The 26,887-nt window shown below is 41.4% G+C and overlaps 1 protein-coding gene across 10 annotated transcripts in view; it reads left to right on the top strand.

Moving 5' to 3' along the window:
- Positions 1 to 15,391, top strand: part of LOC130175184 (neural cell adhesion molecule L1-like protein) — a 53,034-nt gene extending 37,643 nt beyond the window's left edge. For 3 of the 10 annotated variants that reach the window (XM_056385512.1, XM_056385511.1, XM_056385510.1), the window contains 8 exons: positions 1,329 to 1,511; positions 5,831 to 5,869; positions 6,280 to 6,342; positions 6,785 to 6,898; positions 7,183 to 7,344; positions 7,726 to 7,902; positions 9,109 to 9,181; positions 13,271 to 15,391. In XM_056385512.1, the coding sequence (XP_056241487.1) occupies positions 1,329 to 1,511; positions 5,831 to 5,869; positions 6,280 to 6,342; positions 6,785 to 6,898; positions 7,183 to 7,344; positions 7,726 to 7,902; positions 9,109 to 9,181; positions 13,271 to 13,475 (1,016 nt within the window). In that variant the 3' untranslated portion in view covers positions 13,476 to 15,391. Of the gene's footprint in view, positions 1 to 1,328; positions 1,512 to 5,830; positions 5,870 to 6,279; positions 6,343 to 6,784; positions 6,899 to 7,182; positions 7,345 to 7,725; positions 7,903 to 9,033; positions 9,182 to 13,270 lie in introns of those variants that run through there. The other 7 variants (XM_056385514.1, XM_056385513.1, XM_056385516.1 and 4 more) reach the window with 7 other exon arrangements.
- The last annotated feature ends 11,496 nt before the right edge of the window (positions 15,392 to 26,887 follow it).

The raw sequence follows: 26,887 nt of genomic DNA, 5'->3' as shown, positions 1-26,887 counted from the left end.
TGACAGTTTCCTCAGTGTTTCTTATCTGGTATCCTCCTGGACTGCAGGCTCCCTTCCAAAAAGGATCATTTAAGTCAGTGCTGTTTGTGCCTCTTCTTCAAATTTCTTTGGCATTTATCACTCAGGAGCATTTCCTCAAAAAAAAAAAAAAAAACACCTTGAGTACAGTTAGGATGGATAAATGAGTAAAGGGCTTTCATAACACTCTCCCTGTTTTCAAAGCCTACACTCCTATTGGCTGACATTTCTGAAGTCTTTTGTGTAAAATGTGAAGGCAGAGACAGCCCTTTGCCGCCTCCACCAACACCGTCAGAGTCTGACCAGCTCGTCAATACACTCTGTCCCCCTCTCCTTTCTGCTTTTTTTTTTCCATATCCAGTGTCAGACCTTACAAAGATATTCCCACACAATGTTCTCTATGAGCGTTGGAGGTTTTTTCAGTTGAACTGATTCACCATGTAACACGTGAACATATTTCAAATTTAGTTTTCTGTTAATTCCATGAATAAAATATTACATGCCGTGCCATATGGACACATCCACTTGGGTCATGGAATTGCTGTGTGAAGTAGTCAATGAATAACCTGACAGTGTTCACAAACACATGAAATATCCAGTGTTCTCGGCTGCAAACAAACATCAGGTGTTCGAAGTGGTACAACAGGCTTGGCACATATTCTTGGCACAGCAATGACATCAACGAAGGGGGTTTCAGGAGAAGTGTGTTGCTTTCAACAGTCTGCACACATACTGTACTTTGATCTATAATGCATGTTTGCTGATACGTTATGCTGCTTGTGATTGCTACTCTTCTGATTTCCTTTTACTGCTTCCACCGTTTTTTTCTTTCTTTTGCCTCTGTCTTCCTTCTGCTTTTCCACCTGTTCTCATATTTTTTTCTCTTTTTTTTTTACATTGTTGGTTTTTCAGCTTTTCCCTCATTCAGTCTCCTCCGTTTCCTCCTGCTCCTGCTTTTCATTTTGCTTCTCTCCTCTTCCTTCTCTTTTCATCCATTGCCACTTGTTTACACTCCCCCCCTCCCTCCTCTTGAGCTCTCTATCTGCTCCTTTCATCTTCTCTCGCCTTTCTTCATAATGTATTCCTCCTCAGCTCACCTGTCAGGACATGTATCTGCTACATTCACTTTCTGCATGAACTAGCATGACATCTCCTCATCTTCCCCCTCCCTCCACCATTGACCCTCATTATAGTTGTGTTCCTTTAACATACAACATGAGCCAAACAGTGATGACTTTTTCTGCGTCTATCCATCGTAGGCTCACTCACGCCACCTGAGCTGACCTGACATCTTTCTCCTTCGTCTATAGTTAATGAGACCACACTTGAGGTGGTTGACTCCCAGGAGATGAACATCATTGGGGCTGACACCACTCAGTTGCAGCTTCAGGGCTTAGAGGAGGGCAGCCTCTACCGCTTCCACCTCAGTGCCTGCACTCGAGCAGGTTGTGGACCTGCGCAGGCCCAGGAGAGCAACACCGTCACTGCGGAATGTGAGTAGATGAAATCAGTGTACCTATGGTGGTAGTGTAACTGATAAGATTTGCGCTGCTTTTAGCATGAGAGCCCTCTAGTATTAAAAGCGTAATGTGCTATAGACGTGGTAGTTGCAATGTAATAGCTCGCACCTCAAAAAGCGGAGATATTTATGCCAATAATTTACTGCACTGTGCCCCAAATGAAACCACTTTTTATAGCTACAGGGAGAACCTATCAACTTTGAAAACATTTTGTGAAGACTAAAAAAAAAATTACCCCTGATGATGTCATGAGGGTTATCTTGGCCTGGCCTTGGCTTTTTATGTAAAGCTTGTGCTGAAAACTTGATGGAGTCTGAAAAAAGTGGGTGTTTACAAGGCACGGATGATCTAATCCAAAGACTCCACTGAGCTGAGGGAATTGTAGGATCCAGTGTTTTTGGAGCTCAGCCCACACTGAATAGAAGTCAGGACATTTTATCATCAGTTCTCTGTTACATTTCCCTGCCTCTCTGTGTTTTCACTAGTCTTGAAATGAAAATAAACTTTATTACAATTGTATCCTTCACACAAATAAAGCTTGAAGCGATTTAAAATGAGGAGAGAGAGTAAGAATAGAAACAAGAAAAAGGTTGAGCAATGACAAGTTCAAAATGACATGAGAAATGTAACACAGCATGCTGTACTAGTTATATGATAAGATACTAATAAAGGAAGGAACTGACAGAAACAGGTAAACAAGATGCTCAGTGAGGTCGTATAGAAACATATGATCGTGCTTGTGAAAGTCTAACAAACCTGCAGCAGAGGATCCAAGTGAACCTGAAGACATGTACAGTAAAACAAACGGCAGTCTGCAGTTAAGATCAGTCCTTAGGTCTGTTTAGAGCTTCATAAAAAAAGCAAAATGACTTTTTGAAAATTTCTAAAGGCTACAGGGAGACAGTTTAGCTCATCTAAAACTGGAGTGGTGTCTTCGTCTTTATAGTTTTGTTTTGATGTCTGGCAACAGAATTATGAGTAATTTTTATCCTCTAAATACCCTTTTAAAGAAGACCAGTGAGAAGTTATAATAGTCTTTTTGAGATGAAAGCATGAATTGGCTTTGTGGCATCGTGTTAGCTTAGGAACCGCTGTACTCTGACAGTATTTCTCACATTGTCTGAGATGTTGGCCTATACATAAACTTCATTAGATGAAAGAATGCTATTTTGGTCACTCTGCTGATGTGCGATTTAAAGCTTAACTCAGATTCAAAGACACAGGCTTAAAGTATAACTTCTGATTTGATCTGGGGAAGCAGAGAACCAAGATTTTCTGATAGTGCATCTCTTTGGCCTTGAGGCCTTGTAGTTTTTTTTTCTGTGAGATGTAGAAAGGTGTTATTTTTCTAGTTTTTTAAGGCAAGAAGATGGCTGAGCTTCAGGCAGTTTGTTTATTTGGCTCTACATACATGTATAATTATGTGTCATCAATATAGTGTCTTAGACATTATACACTCATAAATCACCTTAAGGAAGCATGTGAAGTGAGAATATCGTGCGTGAGAGCAAAGCCTCTGCTGTTGCATCTCTGATGATATCCTCAACTGTGATTTCTCTGATGTTTGTAGCTCAAAATTTGTATAAAAAGTTCACAATAACCATCAGAAACAGTATTTTGATTTTAACCAAGTATATTCCAATAGGTTAATCAGTCAGAAACGTCAGCGTTAACATTATTGTTTATGCAAATGTTCAGGTTCACATTTATGCTATGATAACTGCACGTCCACGTGCGTCTAGATCAACCTCAGTACAGGTAGCTTGATTTGAAATAGCCACAGCATTCCCAGCTCCTCCCTCCCATCATGGCTAACCGAATGGTAAAAAGTTGTAGTTTACTCCATCAGCTATGTTTCCAATTTTGAGACTCCACATGCAAATCCTTCTTAATTATGATGTTAATTGATTAAAGCGAGTTGTGTTTTTGTTATCACAGCATCATTTAAGCTTCATTCTATTGAGATATTTTTTATTTATTCATTTTATTGTTTTGTTTTTGTTGGAAAAAATGAGACAGTGCTGGTCAGAAACGGTGCAGTCTATGTGCTTATGCATTCTACCACTAGGAGATGCCAAAGTCAAAAATATGTATATCTTACACACACAGTGGCTTTAATCGGATTCAGTGGTTTACTAATATGACAGTTTTACCTGCCACAATTTAATTTCAGTGAGTGCTAGAATTTCATGACAATTCAAAGTTCCCGAAAGACTCTACCTCCACTCCATTCGAAAAAGATGTTTCTCCACCATCTCTGAATGTTTTAATAAAAATGATTCCTTCCTCTCTGGCTTTTATTTCCTTTGAGAGGCCGTGCGTCTTGTAGGCGGATGTCCGGCCTGAGAGCCATTAGACACATTATTTGTAAATATGGTTGAGTAGAGACTCGGTGGGGAGATAAAATGGTTGCGTTTCGGAGCGCTGTCCTCTGGGCATGTTAGTCACAATGCAACAGAGTAGATTTATGGATGCCAATAGTACAGAGTAGGGGCATCATGAATTTAGAGACACTAATGGCGGGGGATGGAGTGACAGTGGAAAAAAAAAGAAAAAGAATGCATGTGAGTTAGTAAGCCCAGGCTCTGAACTGTTCCTTTTAAATGTCACCTTTGTGACTGCGTGAGCTTTTAATGCTTATCACCATTTAGTTAGGATAAACAGTTGTCTAGCTTTAAAAAAAAAAAAAACAAGGTAAAAACAGAAGGATATAGCCTACCTAACTTAAAAAACAGCAGATGTGTGTGTGTGTGTGTGTGTGTGTGTGTGTGTGTGTGTGTGTGTGTGTGTGTGTGTGCGTGCATGTCCATGTGTGTTTGTTTGAAAGGCTTGTAATGCAAAGAGAGTGGCTGAAGTAAGAAATATAGATAAAGCAGAGAACACAGAAAGACGGGGTGAAACATCTGTAAGAATGAGGAGCAGGAAAAAGCCAGAGAGAACAGCTATTGCAGATGAGTTTGGCAGACAGAGAAAAATATCTGTTTTCTCCATCAAGTCTCATGAGATAACAAAGCAGCAGAGATAAATCGGGTTACAAACTCGACAAAAAACACAGTGGAGCAGATACCTCTAAAGCCACACAAAAATAACCAGCTCCTCCCGAGATTAAATTATTTGCTTCCTGGCACAGCATTTGAACACCGAATTTGCTAATGGCTTTAACATCATGTTTGAAAAAGTTTAGTTAGAAACATAATAATCAAGAGCTGGCTTTACATTCGCTCTAATCAGCTCACGATTCAGCAATCAGAGCAGAACAGGCTGTTTCAGTAAACAGCTATTTATTTTTCAGTGTACTGTAAGTTCAGGAAGGGGCACACAATATTCACAGTAGACAATGTGAGAGCTAATACAAAACCGTGCAACTGAAATGATGTGTGTACCACAGCGAATGAAACATTTCCACCAATGATCGCAAATCACTGCAACACTGGAAAATTACAACACAGTTTATCAGACCAAAACCAACATAATGAAAACAAACCAAAAAAAAACAAACAAGGTGACAAATTTATAAATCCAAAACCAATAATGCAATGATCTAACATTCACAAATTAAATTCAGCTTAAACAGGAACCCAACATTTTCTGTGTCGTCATGTGTTAAAGTACAAATCCGCAAAAAATACATTGCCTATTAATTATTGCCTTTTTTTAAAGAATATTTCCAAGTAGCACAATGATGAGAAACTGTAGCCGAACCACATGTGAATACTATTCATACGTGTATGTTCTGACTCTTACCATACTGTTTGGCAGTTAGCATGCAAGAAATTAAAATTTGAAATCATACAATGTGAAATATGGAAAAGATATTGTGACTCATTTTCATTATTTCAGTTTTGAATTGCTGCTCCATTTTTTCTGGGGCATTGCATTGTGGGATATTATAGTTCATCAAATCATTTGTCATTAAATACACTACGTATTCAATTCCTGGTTAGAATTAATAAGTAGAATGTAATGCACAGCGCCCTCTGGTGGTGCTGTACTTCACCAGTCAACAAATCAAAAACACCAGTAACAAGAAAATGTCTCATGCAGGTATCCACATGCGTGTGTCTGTGAGCATGCACTGCCCACGTATTTGTATGTGGATATGTATGCATGTGTTATCACACATCCCTACAAATCTGTGTGTGTGTGTGTGTGTGTGTGTGTATGTGATTTTGTGTGTGTGTGTGTGTGTGTTTGAGTGTGTGTGTTTGTGCCTGTTCTATAAACCTTGAAGCCGGCTCTCCATATATTTGTAATCCTCTGCTGTATTTCAATTTCTTTTTATCCCTCCGAAGATTTGTCCCTGACTCCAGCTGTGGCCCCTGTTCAGAGCAGTATGTATCACCACCTGCAGCGGCTGCAGCTCGCTAACACAGAAGTAGTGGTGGTAGAGATATACAAGGTTGTAGGTGTGTTGCTGTAGCTAGTAGCTGGCCATAGCCTTAGCAAACGTCTGTCCTTTATAGCTGTACAGATACAGATATGGATAACTCCTGAATACCACTTCAGGAAAAGAAAATATATTTCTTTGTCAAAAGACACAATCCCTGCTACAGTTACAGTGTGTTTACTATCAGCTGCACTGTACTCGCGCCATCACTGCTATCAATCTAGTTTTCCTGGCTGCTCTAACAATGCTGCCTGCATGTAGTCTACAGAGCTCGCTTGCTGCACAATGTAGAGCATTAGACCTGACTGGATTGTAACAGGAATCTTAACATCTGAGGCTTCTCTTTCATTTCAGGCCACAACTGCTCTCGCTCCTTTCCCAGCTCTATCCCAGACAATTCTGCTCATCATTCCTTAGGTATATAGCTCACACTTGCACATGCACAGCCAATAATAACCCTGTGATCTCATCTTGATGTACCTGAACTTTAGACTAACAATGGAATCAGAGACGTGGAGTAGTTTCAAACTGTTCCGATATCCACTCATAGTGGGGGTGTCGGGAAATGCCAGCTTTGTTTAAGAGAGAGTGAAGACTAGATGTCACTCCCGCCCACGATCTCTATATCTACCCTTTATGAGCCAAAATCCAGCTCCACTCAATTAAGTCTGTGGCCCAGCGTTGCCTTTTGAACTGTCGTCTTGAAGTGTTTCTGCTAGCTGCACTGTTCTCAAGCTGCGGGGGGATCCTATTTGCCTCTGCTAATCCTCTTTTCCTGCCTTCTTTCTCCTTTTCTCTGTGCCTGACTGTTTTCCTTTCCTCCTGATTTTCCTCCTACCATTTCTTCTCTCTTTATCAGTTCCAGCCCTGTTGAACATAAGCTCTTATGTGAGTGACACCTTTGCCAAAATCAGCTGGACTGCCAGAGAAGAGCAGCAGGACTCACAGCTTTATGTGGCTTATATGAATAACCGTAAGCTACTTTTCCTGTCCCCGCCTTCCTAAGCATTGATAGAAATTTCAAGTGCCATCATGTTTAAGTGCAACAGGGAATGTTTTCTATAAACATCTAAAAATATACTTTAAGCCTAATGTCTGCATGGCAACTTCTATCACTTCCATCATATGAGATGTTTTTAAGGTTATATATAGTACAACAAAGACATTAACTTAGCTCATCCTATCTTCTTCTTTTCGATAAGCATGAATGCTAATACAGACTTGCTGCTTGTGCACTTCTTGTGCTTGGTTGTGTAGGTGATGGTAACTGGCGGATTTCAGAGGCTGTAAACACTTCTCAAAGTTTCCACGTAATTGATGGGCTCAAACCAGGAATGGTGTACACTGTACGCCTCATGACCAAGAGGCTCCTCGATAATGCTAGCATTTTCGAGGACGTTATCCAGACTCAAGTCAAAGGTGAGAGTTTAGAAAGGTGTCGTAGTCAATAGAGTTTAGTGATTTTAGTTTTAACCTGCCATAAACATGTCAATGACAGAGTGATATTGACTGTGGTGAATGTCTGAGTTTATTTATTTTTCTTACATCTATGTGCATTTGTTTTTGTTTCCTTCCTATCTAATATTCTTTCAGAGGAGATAAGAGTGTTATGGCTGAAGGGAATGTGAGAGAAATACGATGTGAGAACATCCTCTCAAACTTGAATCCATCATGTTTTTCATGTTTTGGTCAAAGATAAAGTTGTTTGAGGAGTGCTTGAGGGGGCTGTCATTCTCAAACAGACCAGTGTGTTAAGTCGATCTTTGAGCTCTGTGTTTCTTTTGCTGTTTTTGTTCTCAGCTATGGAAGGTCCGCAGAGTGACTTTTCGACCCGGGGATGGTTCATTGGAACCATGTGTGCTGTGGCGCTCCTCACCCTGGTTGTACTCATGGCCTGCTTTGTGAGGAGAAACAAAGGTGGCAAGTATGCAGGTACGCCGCCGCGCCAACGTCAAGACATGTTCTCCATGGAAAAAGGTCAGTTAGTCTTTGACCAGCGTTGGGTACGATTGTCATTTCACTTCTGGAGGTGAACCAAAATTCAACTCATGAAATATACAGTACATGTAGAAGATATCAGTCGGATTTGGTAAAATTAACTTGAATTGTCTCTGACATTTTTAAAAAGCACCACTTTTTGAAGATGATGCTTTGATTTGGCTCTACATGTTATTTTGGTTGACCTCTTGAAGGAATGGAAATGGGCAGTGGGCCTCAACCCTGAACTCAACCCTGTTTGGAAATGCACTATGCATGCATGTTGGACACCTATGCATGTAACCCCGCCAAGCCCAGGATCATTAACCCTAAATGAGCTTGCAGCTAGTGTATTTCTACTGCATGTGGAATAATTTGTGTTGTCCTGTTGCTTTTACTTGGTGCCTGTGATTACATACCTTGTCGAGCGAGATGAGTGAGAATCAGCTGGCTTTGTTCCACTCCTCCCCTCCTCTTAGGTGTGCAGACCTTCCTGCTCCTGCACCTCTGTGCCTTTGTGCTGCCTTGTATCAGGGCCAAATTCAGTTTCACAATGATACCTACCTGCAAAGTGTCTCCTCACTCGGTTTCTCCTCCACTTCTTCCTCCACTCCACTCCTTTCCCTGCAGTAGCTTTTGACATGAAGCACTGAATATTTCATCAGCTCCTTTGGATTCCCCCCTTTGCCCATCCAGCTCGTTTCATGAAATCCCTCTTTTGTCTCTCAAAAAGCAACTGGTATTTTTAAAGCATATTTACACAAAGAGCTGATGTGCAGCACTTTGTGCAGACACACAGAGAGAGGCTTTCAGCGTACTGACTGGATACGAAGTTTACACAGTCATATTTAGTTGCTCTCTAAAGCTTTTCAGTTATGGCTTTTGAATTTAAACTCTTATGTACATTCAGGTCATGTAAAAGTTCAGAACATTCATTGCACCCTAGTGAGTGTAAATGTTCAGCCTTGGTTTGGCTCTAGTTTCCAAGCATCATCTGATGGAAAATCACTGAGGTGATAAAAGCTAACAAAAGGCAGATGGCACCGAATTATTTCCCTTTGGGAAATGTTAAATACAAAAACCTTTATAGTTATCTGAATTTGAAGCATTACAAATGATTTTGTTTCCCAGTACAAATAAGATGTCTTACATCTATGGATGAAAGTGCTGCTCTTTAACAATGGTGCTGAAACCCCTCCCCTGCAGTGAAAGAGAAAGAGGACCTTCACCCTGACGTGGAGTCACAAGGAATGAATGATGACACCTTCTGTGAATACAGGTGAGCTGTACTCCTACTCTGCAGGGGAAAGCTGCAGTGCAACAGTGCGCTGAGGAAGTGACATTTTTTATCTCCTTGAAATGCATTGTGTTTTGGCAATATTAATCTAACAACCATATGTTAAATATTTTCTAGCTGAGAAGCTCATTTGTCATGTGTCACAGTAATGTTTTTTCTCTCCCATCCCAAAAGCAAACCTTGCATTCATGAGCTTTACCAGGATCAGCCTAGACGCCTGTGTTCTCGTCATTTAATGGGCTAGGTAATCACACAGAGTCGTCAAGAGTAGTGGGTGACACTCAGTTTAAGCCTTGTTCCCCCGTAGTTGGAATCGGCAGTATGTGCGTTCACTTTGTTGTTAGATTCTGATTGTGTGCATGTCTGCACTCAGCAGAGAATGTGAGTCAGCTCGTTTCAGTAGGGATCAGTTAACATATTTTGTGTGTTAGTATGTGTGTGTGCATACTGGTAGGCTGCTTGTTTCTTGTTATGTGTGTTTTATAATCAAGTGTACATATAGTGTTTCTCAAGTTTAAAGGGATAGTTCAGGTCATTTGACGCGGTGTTGTGTGAGGTAGTCATGCATAGTCAGTGTGTTACTGCAGTAGATTCAGATCAGCACGCAGCCAGTTAGGAGAGGCAGCAGGGAACACGGTACACTAGCAGAGCGATGTGCTGCTGTGCACGGGGCCCGAGAATAAACTTAGACACCTTTAAAAGACACCCACCGAAACAATCCAATATCCGTTTGAATGTACGCATCATGTAGCTTTATCTTCCCGTCAAAACAGCACTTCCCTTTGGAACTACATTTTTTCAACCGCTGAACTACTGTATTCCTACGCACAAGTACAAGGAACACACCGACTATGCATGACTACCTCACACCACCTCACGTCAAATAACCCGAACTATGTCTTTAACTAAAATGGCTTTTGCTTGAAAATCAGTGTTGCTGTCTCTCTGTGTAATATAGTTATAGCTGACTTACAGAATGCGGGTCAAAAACATACTCACACATACACCTCATATACAGACATAATCAGAATTTCAACATCCAAACCCCAACAGCTAGAAAATCCTCATATACAATAAATACAACATAACCCCTATTTTCTTAAACAAATATTGTCTTGTATTCAGTAATATTGTAAAACTGCTAACAATTCACATTCATTTTAAAAACTGAACAAAAGTGAACTTTACCTGCAAGTTTCGTGGAGCCGACTGGAGTCTTGCACCAAAACAGGAAGCTTGTTCTTCGGTGGTTCACGTAGAATTCACTGAACGTGAATGTCAGGCAGACAACAGCTGTAAGCTCTTAGGTCTGCTTATGCAGAAGGAGGTTGTTGAAACATTAAATGTTGCTGTCTGTTGTTGCGGTGCCTCTGCTTACCTGGCAACTTGACAGATGTAGATTTACCAGTAAATACTGATTCACACTGTGAATTAGGATGTAGTCTGCAGACTACCTTCAACTTTTAATTGCAGAAGAGGAAGCTCCCGCTGCAGAGGTACAGATTGATTTTAGATGTACAGTAATTGCTGGAAACAGGCAAAGACTAAGCATGGCAAATGGGTGGAAAAACTGGGCCTTTGAGCCCGAGGCGGACAGCTGTTGTGTTTTATAATAGCTGTTACATTTCCATTGTTTGCATTGTTTAGCTGCTACAGTGACAATTAAGGGAAATCAACTGAATCCTGCTTTTCTTTACAGTGCTGAAGCAACTGTGTGACACTGGCGTGTTTTTTTATTCACACGCAACAGAAATCACCTAAAACAGCCTCTTCTGTCTGCGATGATTGTGCTCATCATCATATTATTCAGGACATGATTACTCACAATTGTCTGCTTGCAGCCAATTACGTTCCTTTGATTCTTGCCAAGACTATAATTCTATTAAAAAAGGTAAATGAACTGTCCAGTGTCAACAAATCCAGTTATAAATTGTACAACTTAAAGATATAATAAGTTTTTACTGCCCCAAAGCTCAAAATGACTGTAACTGTGTGGATGAACAGGGCTGTCAGTTGTTGCCGGACACACGTCCTGTCGGCTTGCACACTTACACTATTGTTTTCTGTCAAGCCAAGTTTATTTTGGGGCTCATCAGGCGGGAGAAGCCAGATGAATATGTGTTTGTGAGTTGTGTGGCTGCAGCTATCTGTTTAGAATGCCTCTCATGTTTGGGTTCATGATGCTCTTCTGACTACTGTCCCCCCAGAGTGCCCTTAGCCTCACTATGATGTTGTTTTCCTGGCTTTGGGTTGGATTCAGGGCTCTCTTGTGCCCTTTGAATCTCTGAAGGCAGTGGACCACCCACTGATATGCCACGTGGCTGGGGAGCTGACAAGTGGTAATTATGGTCCAGACGATTTCTCTTCGGAGACAGCCCTCTGCTGCCTTGCCCCTCTGTCCACTGCAGGAACAGCAGGTGTCATAGCTGGATCAGCGCGGGTTTTTTTTGTTGTTGTTTTTTTTTTTCCTTGTTGTTTTTTTACCCCCCGCTCATCTTAGCTCAAATCTTCTCACATTTTTATGTGCAATTCAGGAGATGGCAGCAGATGTGGGGAAGTTTTCCTCCAGACACCTTTAAGCTAAAACAAATACAACTTAAGGTGCAAAGGCAGCGTAAAACATCCATCTTGCACCTGAAGTCTCTGTGCTGCCCCCAAATCAAGTCAGCATGGGTCAATGGCAAGACAAATTTAATTACCTTTTGCCTGGTGAAGTGCCTGCATCTCGCACCTATTTGTGAGGCTGAAGGAAAGCCTTTTCACAGCAACAGCTGAGACTGAGCTGGATCCCGACCAAGGTCTTGAATGAGCTGCGGCTCACAGGCACTCAGCCCCATTTTATCACTGTATTCAAAGTCACTGTGGGAGGGCTGCAGCGGCTGTGGCATTCCACTGCTCTTAGATAACAGCCACTTATCTTCAGCGCTCTGGAGTCATCAGAGAAAGAAGGTTCGATAAGAATTGAAATGCGGACCTTATGCGGCTTGCATGGTAAACGCCATCATTAAATAGGACAGATAAGATTGGTTATTAAAAATCCCTGTGAAGGAGACCTGTTTTGTAATCCTAGCTTGAACCACATTCCTGCGCTAAAAATCCTGCTCAAAATGTCTCGCTCGTATTTGACACAGGTGTCAACTACAGCACGCCTCAGATGGCGATATCATACACCAGCCATCTGAGCGCCGTTTCCCAACGCAGGCGCTCTGTGTTATGAATACTAAGCCGGAGAGAGGTGCTACCAAACATGGATGGTTTTTTACGGGAATTAGAAAAAGAGGTCAGCGAGGAGAAATATCCTCAGTGTTTTGAGGTGACCCCGCGTCTTGTAGTGAGACACCTGCAACTTGGCCAGCTGCCCAGCCTTAAATTGGTATCTAATCTCCTCTGCCCGCGTGTGAGCCCTCTGGGAATACCAGGAATGACAGGCTGTTTGTCTGGGATTGCATATGCCACCACCCCCCCTCCCCCCGCCCGCCTTCCTTCTCCCTTTCTCAATCTTGTCCTCCCCACCACCCCCTTGCCCCCCCCCCCCCCCTCCACACACACACACACACACACACACACACATCTCCCACACGTCTTCTTTCTCACCGCACTCTGGCAATTTCCATCGTTGGCTCTAAAGAGATTTGAAATTGCCTTTGGTCCTGCAGCCTTGGCAATTAGCAATAAGTGAAGTGATTGTAGCAAGCTCTCCCCGCCTCCCTTGTGCTGCTCGCTCGCCTGCTGTGCAGCCACTGCATCCCCCCTGCCTACTGCCCGTAGTGATGTGTTGAAACCATAGGAACTTAGTGGGAACCTGTGTGTGTGCTAGTGAAGCCGAGCATTTTATAGTGTATATGTGCTGTACGTGCTCTGGTGTTTTGGTGTGTATGCCTGTAGCTTTTGGTTGTATGCGGAGCAGTGTGTGTGTGTTTGTGTGCGTGTGTGCGTGCTTGTGTGTCAAAGACAGCCGCTTAAGGCCATGTGTGTTGCTTGCAAACATCTGCCTGATGCGCTCTACAATATGTTTGCTTATGCACTGCACCACTGACCCCGGTCATCCTTCTCTGTTGTTGTTGATGGCAGTGACAGTGATGAGAAGCCACTGAAGGGCAGTAGCCTGTGTTCCCTGCATGGCAATGGAGACAGAGTGAGCAGAGACAGTCTGGTTGACTACGCCGACGGCGGAGAGGAATTCGATGAGGACGGTTCATTTATCGGGGAATATTGTGGACGCAAGCACAGAGGTTCTGTTAGCGAGCCCAGTGGACCCAGTGCAGTCACTGCATAAAGCCAGGCTCCAGTTGAAACAGTCAACTTCCTTACTTTTTAAATTCATCTTCCGTGGCATTAAATATAGCTTGAATAGCCAAATATGGAGGAATAAAAATGACTCAAATGTGCAGAAGTTTTTTCCTGAAGACTGAAAAGGAAAGGAATACGCCCGGCATACACATCAATGTGAAATGTGACTCTTTGTACATACTGTAAGACAATGAAGTGTATTTGTATCATGTTTTATGATTTTATTAATAATAATAAAGTGTTTTTGTACCTATCAAGCCATAATTCTCAGCGGCGTAAATCGGAAAAGCAGCAGATCAAAACTTGTTTTTTATACAGTGTTTATCTACAACATTCATTTTCTGTCACTTTCATGATCACAAATATCTAGTCCAAAATGCTTTACTGTATATGTACTATAAATTATATGTATACATTTTTGATTTTTGTTAATATATGTGTGAAAGTTGATCATTTGTATTTTTTTTATTATTGAAATGCTCATGATGTCCTTTAATACGGTGGCCCTGAGAGCTCAACGCTCTGCAACTTAAGAACACACACGCAAACAGACAAAACACAAGCCAGTTCATACACATGCGCTCCAAATACTCACAACACAACCAAATACACAAACACGCTGCAAGTAGCACAGACAACAATGGAAGAGTTTCAAGGGGAAACTAAAGACGCACTTAGTGCTCAATCCTTTCCTCCAGTCAAACTGATGAAGATGTTTTCTGAAGTTGTTTGTGTTTTTGGGTATATGTGCATGTGTTTGCTTAAGCTGCAGTGCGTTGAGCTCTCCGGGCCACTGTACCTTTGTGTCATCATATCAAGTGTTTGTTGACAGAAACGTCAGAACAACATGAACTCCAGAACAAAGTCAAGGATCTGATTTCCCCAGCACTTCCCCTGGTCGGCTGTGGGAGTTAAAGAAGGGATATTTATTAGCTGTTAAAGTAATGTGTGTATTTTTGTGAATAGTGTAACTGTGAATACATTTATTTACAGAACTTGTTAAAAGTCTAATTGGTGATTAAAGCTCTCACCTTAGGGAGTCTCCACTACTGAAGTGGAAGTTTTTAAACCAGAACAAATTGTCCTACTCCCACTCTTACTTTTTTTAATCATGTGCCTTTATTCTGCCTGATATCACGGAGTGAATCACTCTACATCCCTTTAAGATTATCTGGCAGCTGGGCTATTTATTATCTTGAAATTCTAAATGTCGAGTCCTTTCTTCCCATTTTATTTTTACTTGGCGCAGTGATTCATCAGTCTCTATTTGTTGCTCCATGTCTGTCATTTAAAAAGCACCCACACTCATATGGTAAGCTCACAGATGACCTTCCATTGAACATGGAAAGGGAAAACATGATAAAAAAAATTCCTCCTTCCTGAGCAATTGACGAAATTATACAGCATATTTTGTTCACAAACGAAGCACAATGTGATAGTGAAATGATAAAAAAATATGGCTGAATTAAGCTTGATTTTCTCAAAGGTCAAACACGTAGCAAATCCCAGAAACATTTTGCCCGTTATCTCCGCAACACATGCCGTGAATCCTCACATGCATAATACATGTTGCTAAAATATTCATCGAGGATATAACTCAAATAAAGTTGAGATTTGACCTATTGAACAATCTTACTTAAACAGATGTAATAAAGCACGATATACAAAGTGCTAAATGCTTCATTGGCTAGAGGCAAATTTTTAATGTTTACGATTGTAAGGCGAGTTCTTTAAAGATACGATACAAACGTACTGTTTCAGATTGAAGAAAGAAAATGTGGCCTTTTGAAATGCAAACCCCAGAAACTTTAATGGCCAAACTGCATGTTGTATGAGATTCTTTGAAGATGTTAAAGACAAAAACAAATCCTCCCACACAGTAAACAACATGAGAAAACAATAGTCGACAATAAAGTGTATTTTCACTTCAAACCGAAAAGAACAAAAGTGGTTATAAAAAAGTTTAGCTATGAAATATAGTCAACATTGTAGTCAATCTCTTTCCCATTACTGTACCGGGTCCCATGGCTCCAATTATCTGAACCAAAGCAGTGCTCGCTCCCCCCTTCAATTTCTGAGGGGGAAATATAGCACCTTTGATGAGGCAGAAATCCCAACTAACGAAGATGGGAGACGATCGACTCATCCGTCATTTGGTGGGAACCTTTTTAAATCCCTCTAAAACAGCCCAACTACCCATCTGATTCACTCCTTTATTTTGAAGCCTTTCAAGAATGAGAATTAAAAAAAAAAAAAAAAAAAAAAAAAAACGCTCAGAGGCTCAGGACAAAGATTTTTTTCCCTCATGTACCATATTTGTTTGTCCCAAAATTCCAAAATGGGCCAATTGTGAGTAAATTTCAGATTTTTCAGTCTGAACATTTATGGAAGGACAAACTATTACAAGACAACAATGTTTATTTTACTTTATGTGAGCTTTCGCTCGTTCAACTCCTCCCACCTCTGTCACTGGACTTCTTGCATATCTCTGAAATACCTTGGAGGCCCTTATCTTCTGTTTTGAATACACAGCCTCCTTGCAGCCACTCTGTCTATAGCCTGGTGATTATAAATAGGCATTCAAGCCGTAATCAAACCAGACTTGGGATAGCAAGCACTCCATGCCTCATGGCAAGATAAAGGTCATTTAAAGAGATAATCCCTGTATTGTCAGGGATTACGCCCTCATCCGTTTTAAAATTGCTTTCTCCGTGGAACGTTAAAACCTCTAAACAACAACAAAAGATTACTGTGGTCAAAGCCTCCCTGAGTGTCACCGGCAGCTTTTTTGCTCCACTAAATCTATTCTGAGGACATGCAGGTGACCCTTCCTAAAGTCATAATAGCCCTATTTTGGAATTAGCACGGGTCACTTCAACATCACTTCAGTCCACGCTGAATGGAACGGCCACGCTGGCTGCACGGTGTTTTACTCATGCTATCGCTAGTGGATGCTGCACACTCACGGATCCGAGCTCAAAGCAGATCACTCCCTTTCAGTCGATTTGATCAGAGCTGATATTTAGACTAAGTGCCCTGGAAATTGCCTGGTGGGAAGAAATCGATAGCATGCTCACACATGCTGTGAGTTTGGCCCCCGTAAACCGCTTGCTGTAACCACTCAGCGTTGTATCAACCTTAAACCAGCCGAAGATACTGCAAGGACAGGAGACTGTGCAAAAACAGTCGCACGAAAGGGAAGATTTGCAGTTTTCTCAGGGCGCGAGATATTGAGTTTACGCTGCAACTATCCAGTAAAGAAGAAGATCTCATCAATAATGAACACCGTCGGGTTCACCGAGAGGGGAACTGTGACAGGTGTTTCCTGGGATGCTCTTAAGGAAGACCTTCCTCTCTTTGCTGGCTTTTCAAGCAATGCAGTTATAAAGCTTTTGCAGAAGTGCTGGTTTCAGGAGTTAAACCAGTGTCACGGCTCTCGCTTTTTTTTTTTTAAAGGAACAAATAGCTAGTTGTGCCTGCTGAGAGCAACACGCACACAAATACTCCCAAGGACAAGCTGTGAGCGCTTTACCAAAGAAAGAGGTTAAGGGTGGGTGTGGGGGGGAGGGGGGGGGTTAAGTATTGAAGGTTATTTGACTGCATGCTCTTAATTGAAACGCGCTTCAGCAGCATTGCAGATGCGGGAAAAGAATCTCAGAGAGGCAGCTCATGACTTTGACACACAAAGTATTTCAATGTCGATATTCTTCCGCTGGCCTTCACTCTTTGTCTGAATTTTATGATGTGGGAACAACGCCCGGGCTCACCTTTATATTGAAATCCAAAGCAGACTAACATGAAAAAAAAAACCAAAAAAAAACCACAGTGCTGTCAACCAAGACATCAACATCTACGCACGCGTTCAAGAGGCTGTTATCAGAACAGTTGAAAATGCATTTTGTCGGCCTCCTTCACAGTCTTCCATCAGAACTTCCTCACCTGATAAACTCAAATCTAAATGCATCAAATAAAAGTTGTCCCAGTCACTGTAACACATGGAAGAACTCCCATCTAATTTAGGTCTCAGGCGTCCTCCTCCCCTGTTCCTTTCATTCTTTTGTCATCTCAACATGGTGCTATGCTCACCTTCTGCTAAAATTTAATTTGTCGCACTAGAATGCAAATGGAATGGGATGATTCTGCATACAGAGAATCCTTTTAGAGGGCTATTATTTCCCTGGTAAACTGCTTTAGATGCAAGCCCAGACACTCTCAAATGCCAGCCAGCAATTAAGTGGATATTTGTGTGTGTGTGTGTGTGTGTGTGTGTGTGTGTGTTTGTGTGTGTGTGTGTGTGTGTGTGTGTGAGAGGGAGAGTGTATGAGTCGAGCAGGAGAAGGCAGGGACACTCAGCCATGGCAGAAACTAATGAGACATGCACTGGTAATATGATTACAAAGTCAGCCTGGCTATGTCAGGGAACAGGGGGGGGGGGGGGGGGGGGGCGCTTTGGTAGAGACATCTGCACAGGACACAGTGGACGCTGGGATGTTCCCTCGTACCACGTCTGCATTACATTACCTGAAAGTGAGTAGCAGTGAGTGCAGATGGTGGGAGTGATGGTGGGCTGTCAGTCAGACGACAACATTGACATCAACAAAATGAGGATTCGAAACAACTCAGGTATGTTCAATCATTAAGGACTGCAGTCTGGCTCCATTTAGGTCAACACGTCCTGAGTTTGATCCAGATAAGGATTTCATCTTGACACCTGCTGGAGGATTAGATAATTGACTTGTAAGTGCTGCGTGGGTATTGAATAATTCTCACCTTCCTTTCTTAGCCCGCGGCTGCCAAAGCAACAACGCGGCACAAACCACAATCCGCACACAATAAACGAGACTGCTCGAACATCTGAGAGGCCACCGAGCCACGAGAAAAAATGGCATCCACAACTTTCACTGCTGTATCAAAAATGGCTTTGTTGTTTGTTCGTGTTTGAGCCCCCCACCTGCTCACCCACGCTGATGTTTTTAATGTTATTTTTAGTGCATCAACATGCTTGTTAATAATGATTCAATTGGTCTATTTTAACAAATGTCAGAACTCAAAGTGCAGCACCGTGTTCCTTTTTTTTTGTTTGTTTGTTTCCTTTTCCTTTGTAGGCAGTAATCAGACTCTGGTATTTTACAAACAACCCCCCAATGAGACAAATTGAGTCTGAAACCTTATACTGGTATTTGGTTTTAGTGTTATTAAAGTACAAAAGGCTGGCGGCAGCGAGAGAAAAGTTAAGTGGACACAAAGCGAGTGCATCTCCTCTGCTTTACAAACTAATTAAATGGGTTATTTCAGTTTGCTGATGTTTGTTAATAAGCAAGTGATGAGCAGCCCTGGATATCAAACAGAAGGGAGCAGTGCGTCAATGTCAATTTTTATTTTTCCAAACAATTCTTTTTCTGTGATTTTTGTTTCTGTGATGCGTTTCTCATGGAACACCACTCCTGAATTATTCATGACGCCTTCATTAAAACACCTCCATTTGCATAACACACAGGGGCCGTAAAAGATGCATTAGGGCTTTTGATCCTGGTGTACATGTCAAATAATTTAACACAGAGTTGGACCGCCAAAAGCCCAGACACACGGAAGAGCTTAAATGTCTCAAAATAAACGGATAATAAACCTCAGTCGGTTTAAAGTTTGAAATGAAAAATTACCATGCAGAGATGTAAGTAGGTCAGAGTGGACCCCTTTGGTGCAATAACCCACTTGAAGAAGTAAATAAAGTATGATAAAGGAGTCGTGATTCTGGAGGACATTAGTGCTTCTCTCTGGAGAAGTTACACCAACGTGATTTATTAGAATAATTATTTTGATGGGGGCAGTGACAGTTGTTTGTCAAACGTGATTTTCCAGATGTGTCTAGAATGATAGAGCAAATTTTGTCACATTTTCATTTCGATCACATCAAGTTTGCAAACCTACACCGACCTAATCCCACACACGCTCATCTGCACATCCATCATATTTTAAAAGCTTTCCCGGTCGTTGCTCCCCGGCTGCAGCAATCAGGCTAATGAACACAGATTGAATGATAAAAGCCGCACTGGAGAGACAGGTGTAACCACCGGCCTCTGCGTCCAAAGCACAGCTACAGCTGAACTTCATTAATAGTGCTAGCTGCTGTTACCACCTGCTACACACACACACACACACACACACACACACACACACACACACACACACACACACACACACACGGGTTAGCTTCTGTCACTTTTGGGGACATTATATTCATTTATATTAATTTCCGGAGACTTACCCAAACCCTGTCCTTTCCCTCACCTGAACCACTGACCCCCAAAATCAGCTTTTTCCCAATTGAAGACACAACTTTTGCCCCCAGCATGAAAAGCTTCCCCCTATTCACTGGTCTTTAGTCTGAAATTTGTCCACAAAAGTAGCCTATGACAGAAACGCAAACACACACACACGCACACACACACACACACACACACACACACACACACACACACACACTTTTTTTTTCAGTTTTGGGGAAATTAAGGGACTTTCAATCATTTCCTGGAGACTTACCCTGACTCTGACCCAAAATGAACTTGGGGACCCTCACTCACACTCTGACACACTCAAAGATTGTGAGGCAGAGTCATTATCCTTTTCCTTATGCAGTGTGCAGGATTGTGAATGATCAGGTTATTCCATTAACAGCAGTTTCACAGAGAAAGACAATCCAAACTGAAATCTCATGAACGTGTGTTTCAAATGGTCGGACACGAGTTGATACCCCAGTGTCAAACTGTACCGTCCCTGTTTCTGTGTTCACACGGCCTCAATACTTAATACTCAACTTACCGCTCAGATCTGATGTGCTTGTCAAACGGTTGTTTTTCAATGAGAAACGTAACGTCTTCACGCCGACTCTAGGCCCGGAAATGAATGAAAGAAGACTGATTCTTTGTCAGGATCTTCGTCCGGTCAGGAGATCCGACTGGGATCAAAATGCCTTTTTGAGCACGGCGTACAGCTCAGAGTCAGTGTGCAGGCATTAGTTTTTCATTAATGCTACTTTGTAAATTGACTGCACCTCTGTGTGACATGCATATAAATACACCTCTTTATGTTTTTCAGTGAGACCGATATTTGACACCAATCTATGTGCAAAATAAGACCAAGAGGTAATTCCTGGGATGTGGAGGTTCACAAATGAAACTGAGAGCACACTGACTAAAGTTATCATGAATGGTGCCTGCATGGAGCTCAGCTCATACCAGGGTGCATTACATAATATAATAATATTCTCTCTCTCCTCAGGTTTCTGTGCTCAAGCCCGCTCATATTATGCGGGACTGGCTCTCCTGAAGATTGGCAGCCGATCAGAATGACCGATGATAACCTGTGACCGTGACAATGCATTCGGCATCAGTGTAAAACTGTGCATGCCACAGCCGCAGCTGATTCATTTATTCAAGTCTGCAGTTCCTTTAAATTTCTTGAAATCCTATGTGACAAATTGGCACGGTCAGCACTAGGACAGTCTATTGTAAATAATTTTCAGCCCAACACTTCACTGTGACTGTGCTGAACCCCTCCATAACAGTCGTTCTTCATGTTTCCTCAAGAATCAGGACACAGGCAAAATCAGGTTTCTAACCTTGTTAACATCCATAACATCCATTTTTTTTTATATAATAAAAGACATATCATGAGCGAAATAAGCAGTCAACGCCATGACAGTGCATTTCCAACTGCAGTGAACTGATGACAGTCTCATAAGAACAGATGCAGACAGCCAGAGATTCATATGTCAATCAATCAATCTGGTGAACTTGCTTGGACGAGGGGCGGGAAAAATGACATCACATAAACCAATAAAAGATGTGGTAACCATTTGATTTACAGGCTGTTGATAATGTAGTAATTACGTGTTAATAATGTTACTGTAAAATATTGGGTAAATATGAAGTAAAATTGAAGCAGAAATTGAGAGTTGGTCTGTAATTATATGGGAATTGTTATAGTAAGTAGTAAAGCCCACATACAGGGTAAGCCTCCTGGCTCACTGAAAGGTGAGACTGTGGGAATTACAGATACTTTATTTCACTGAAAGTACTTGGCTATGTGGAGGAAACTGCTGCTGTGTTTATGTTGGGCGACAGCAATATACAATAATAATAAAATATGAGACTTGGTATCACCTGCCAACAGCCACTTGGCATTTTCTGACTTAACGGTTATTTTTTGGTAATTTCTTCACATTACTACAGAATTACCACGTAATTACTACATAATGAAGAGTTTGTAAATCAAAGGGTTACTAAAGATGCAAACTGTTCTGATACGTCTTCTAGTCTTTGGTGACAACAAACTCCTGAGTCTCGGTCTGACTGAGGCTCAACCTCGTGGCTGAGATGTTTCCTCCGCTCACCATGTTGATGCTGTTTTACCTGTCAGCCTAGTGCAAGCAGAGGTGGTGGGCGGGGCACAAAGCCTGATCCAGAATTTTTCAGGTAGAAGTGCTTCCAGCCCCAGTTTTTGGTTATATTTTTTTATGTGGGAAAACCATGTTAAACAAAATATTCATCATATAAAAATATTCATCAATTTACATATCTTACACTGGAGTGACAGAAATTCGCACAAACACGGACATCAATGCCACAAATTCTGCCTTGTAGCACCAGACATGAAAATCAGTCACACTTTGAGATCTAAATTATAGAGGAAAACATCTGATTTGAGCTTCTTTAACCTGCAGTGTGATTTTGTACTAATGTTTTGTTTTTTTTAATCTATCACCTGTTGCTGGACTTGTGTCCTTGTGCTTCCCCCCGGAGCTGTCCATCTTTGGCTTTTTGTGCAATGGAGAAATGTTAACAGACCCAGATAACACCCAGTTTGCTGATGTGAGGTTTTGGACCCCCCCCCCCCAATTTTGTTGTCCCTTTTTATATCTGAACTTGTTGCAAAAAGGCGTGAGAGCATAATAGATGGAAATGGCAAGTAAAACTGGTGCAAAAGGCATCATTTGGCCAGAGATAATCGCACAATCGACTCTTAAATCCTGGTGGAACACTAACGCAAAAGCCTGCATATTTGCTTCTTTCAATTCCACTCAACACAGACTGATTACTGTAATGGCTTTTGTCCTGTGATACACCATGAAAACGCTTGATCCTTTTCCATGCTGTGAACCATCACTGCTGAGCATTCAAACACACACACACACACACACACACACACACACACACACACACATACACACACACACACACACACACTGGAGCAATGAGCACAGATGGGTATTATGTGTTTAGTGAGGATTTCTATCTCTCACTGTCTTTCTTTATTGCAATCTTTTTATTATAATCATGCGATGCCCCCTCAAGGCACAGTTCAAATACTTAAATCTGTTAAAAGTGCAGGCTGTGGCAGTGACAGTGACAGTGGCAGCAGCAAACATTGTTTTGCTGTGATACAGCAGCGTGGATTATTATTTCTTAGACTAACGGGTTTCTTTGGTTGATTTCTCTGGAAATTGCTGCGCTGCTGCTCCTTGTGGATAATAATTTTGTTTGGGGATGATAAACTAACTAAACTCTCAAGCTAAATGGAAGCAACTGGCAACAGTTGACTGAGAGTTAGAGCGCAGACACCATCTGAGGTCTCTAGTGATTCAGAGATTGTATTGTTCAGCACATCACTTTGTGATCTGGGGGATACAAGCCTGGCATCAAAATGTTTTCTTACAATTACAGACAATCAAATTGGAATGTTGAATTGTAGCTGCCAGTAATTAGCAAAAACTAGTTTGCATATGTTTTTCATATTACAGTGTATATTAAATAACCCTTCACAGCAGTAAAAAAAAAAAATTGCTCCTTAGACCAGAGGTACGGTATCGTCTCTGTGTTTTTTTATGTTTTTATACAGATCTTAACAGTTTTTGGCTCTGTAAAGCTCTTTGTGATTTTTGTGTATGAAAAGTGCTGTATAAATAAACTTTACTTTTTTTACTTAAAAAAGTTTTTACCCTTGCCTGAGGTGGAAAAGCAAAATGTGACAAAGTGCAATGGAAATAGCAAATCAGTTGTGATGCACATGAAGCCTGTGACCTGTTGAACGTCCAGCTTCCCTGGAGAGACAAAAGCATGAGATCTGTGTGGACACTGTGACGTTCCTCAAATGAATATGTCAGTGAAACAAAAATGCCATGTTTCCATTTTGTTTTTCATATCATGTTTGTTTGTTTATTTGATGTTTGTATGTTGCTCTTTTAATGACATCATCTTGTCGCACCAAAGTGCTTCACGGGCACAACAGGTGATAAAGCTTTTCATTAATAAAATACAACAAACAACAAGCAAAAAATTTTGCTAAGAAATAGGAATAAATCAAGGCAAGGAAGCAGCTGTAATAATAAGTTTTGACTTCAGTTTTGTTTTGATTTAACTTTAGGAAATTATGAGACAGGCACTAATCTCATTAAGGCAGTCTTATTAAATGGACCAATAAAATGCCCTGAAGTAGGCATGTACAGAGAAAATGAAACAGGTCCCAGAATATTCCCTGAGGAACTCCACAAGTTAAAGGAGCAGAATCAGACATTCGGTCTGCGATAAATACAAAGAAGTTCCAATTTGTTCATTAGAAGGAAAACAGCTGAAGTGCTGTGTCAGATATCCCATCCCACTTCTTCATATGAAGTAAGGAAACACTTCAAATCTGCGTTGTGAAAGGCAGCTTCAAATGATGCACTTCATTTGGAGGCCTTGTTGCATCCACAACACCACGCCCTCCTAGCAACCTCCCCCATTCACGGATGCTCCCCAACCCCTCAACCGCACTTCCACCTTTGACCATAAAGAGGCTGAAGAAGTGATACAGGACTCGTTGAAGTAATTCTAAAACTGTTATTAGCTCTGCTCATGTCAGTTTGTTGGTTTGTTTGTCAGCCAGCAGGATTACGAATACATTATTGAATTGATTTGCACCAAACGTGATGGAGGAGTGGTTCATGGGCCAGAGAAGAACCCATTCAATTTTGATGACAATCGGGTTAAAGAAGTGGATCCAGGAAATCACTTTTGTTGCGAGAAGCATTTTTCGACATTTTCATTGTACTGATCTTGATGTAAAACATGAGATGCAGGTAAGAATCTGCATCTCACGGATGTGTAAGATGCGCTTTCATTCTAGTGAATACTAGGTACTGCAAGAAGAAGTCTGGAGGTCTGACTTTGAACTTCTTTTCCCAAGGTTTCTTCTTTTTTCCCCCTCATGTACCAAGTTTTCCCTTTTTTCTCTCTGTATGTTTTTGTGCAGTTCTCACTCTGTGGGTCAGGGTCTACACACACACACACACACACACACACACACACACACACACACACACACACACACTCAATATTCATGGCTCACCCTGCATTGTTCACATTATGTGTTGCTGTCCATGATAAGAAGTTAGCGACACAGAGTTTGACTTGTCTGGGCTCAACATACCTAAGTTCTTCTAACTTTTAACACTCCAGTGGTTGCAGGCTCCCCTAAGGAGCTGTGTCCTCTGCATCTTTCAGTCCAAATCACCTCATTTCATTTGCCTCTATTATACTCCATCACACCTTATATCTCCCATATGACTTCAAAAAAACCTAATTTGCCCTCCACTGTCTTGGCGACACGCAGAGAGACACAACAGGGATGCTTCTTCCTCAATTAGCGGTCAGTCATCCTCCTCTGGAATCCATCAAGTCCTGCCTCGCTCGCATATTCACACTTCACCCTTCTTTTTAACTCTGCAATTTCTGCCTGAGAGAAATCTTCCCTGACATGCACGATTACGAGAAAGCCTCTCACTGTCCTTTCCCATCATACTTATTCAGCTGTGATGGAGCCTAATTCTGCTCTATAGAAGGCAGAGTGTGAAATTCAGTCTTTTCCATATGTCATCTGCTGTATGTGGATGGATACCTTTGCACACCCAAGACAGCATTTTTCAGTCATTCAGTCATTTTTCCCCCTCTTTATTCATTGACACATAAAAAAAAAAAGGACCTTGACATAGAATGTGCATAAACATTTAATGAATGTGATGTTGTGGTGGCTCTAAATTGGCTGCAACAGCCCCCATACTAAGCCAACAGACCTCGCTGAGACACTATAGCATCAAAATGAAGGAGAGATCATAAGGGAAAAGTTTTAGTGTCAGTGACCTCTTGCCCCCTGAGCTCTTTTTTTGCTGCAGTAAAGAGCTCTACTCTCACACTTCGCTGGTGTAGTCATTAATTTGTGATGATTCCTGGAAGGAGGGAGCATGGTCAGACATCATTCAAAACTCCAGGAGAAGGCAACTGCCACTTATGTGGCAGTTGCTACTAGCACCTCACTGGGGTCATGTCTTTGGAAATGACTTCACTGTACTCAACACCTTTTTTTTTTTTTAGTTACAGTACATTAATGCTGCTTTTGTCCTCAGAGACCAATTTTCTCCTGTCTGCTGCTGAGTGCTGTAGGAAAGAATAAGGGTTATTGTGGTGGCATTGCTATCTGGCACCACATAGACGGAACAAGCTCAGTTCGCAAAATATATGGAGGTACCTGCATGAATTTTTGTTTTATTGTGTAAGCACACAGTATATTGGATCTATCTTCCAGCAGGTGTAGTTGTTATAGAAGAGCCTCTTTTCAGATGGGGTTCTTCAGAGACTTTCCCGTATAAGATTTTTCCACAGAGGAACTCATAAGGAGTAGATTTTATAACTCTTATCAAAGACTGAATAAGTAGTAGCCCTGAAGCACAACTGCAGAATAGCATCCTATTAAATGTAATGAATTACCAGCTGCCTTACATAACCAGTATTCCAGCAGACCTGGTGGGCTAGTGAGGCTTGTGGGTTGGCTTATTCCCAGTATATTGAAGATGGTAATGAAGAAGATGAATGAAGATGGTAAATCTTATTGTCATTTCTATTATCTTTTATTGAAGGACCATGTGTTTCCCTGTCCCCAGACAGTAGGTAGCTCAGCAGTATATACAGTTTTTGGAAAGCGTCCATGCTACTGACTGGAGTATAGTCAGAAAACAACACGGCGGGTCATAAAACCACATCACTTTCACGGAGAAATTTGTTGTCTGTACTGTAATGCTGCTCTCCTCTGTTCTGCAGGGTAGAGGTAAAACTTTCTAGAGCCTTCAACACAATTACAGATATTCATCACTATTTTGGTCACAGGGGAGTCATATAGTCCTGCACAGCGTCAACAGCTGAATTGGAAATGCACAACACAACAAAATAAAGTTTTACATATAGTTATTATAGTAGCAACTAATAATGAAGAATCTTGTTGTTTTAATGCTATTTTTTTTATAGTTAAAGTTATAATCTTTAAGATTTCAGTCGTGCTTGATTTGAAGTGCAGTTTAATTCTACAGCA

Source organism: Seriola aureovittata, chromosome 9 (assembly GCF_021018895.1).
Source record: "Seriola aureovittata isolate HTS-2021-v1 ecotype China chromosome 9, ASM2101889v1, whole genome shotgun sequence".
NCBI lineage: Eukaryota > Metazoa > Chordata > Actinopteri > Carangiformes > Carangidae > Seriola > Seriola aureovittata.
The sequence above is the reverse complement of the archived record's forward strand: the minus strand, read 5'-3'. Positions and strand labels throughout refer to the sequence as shown.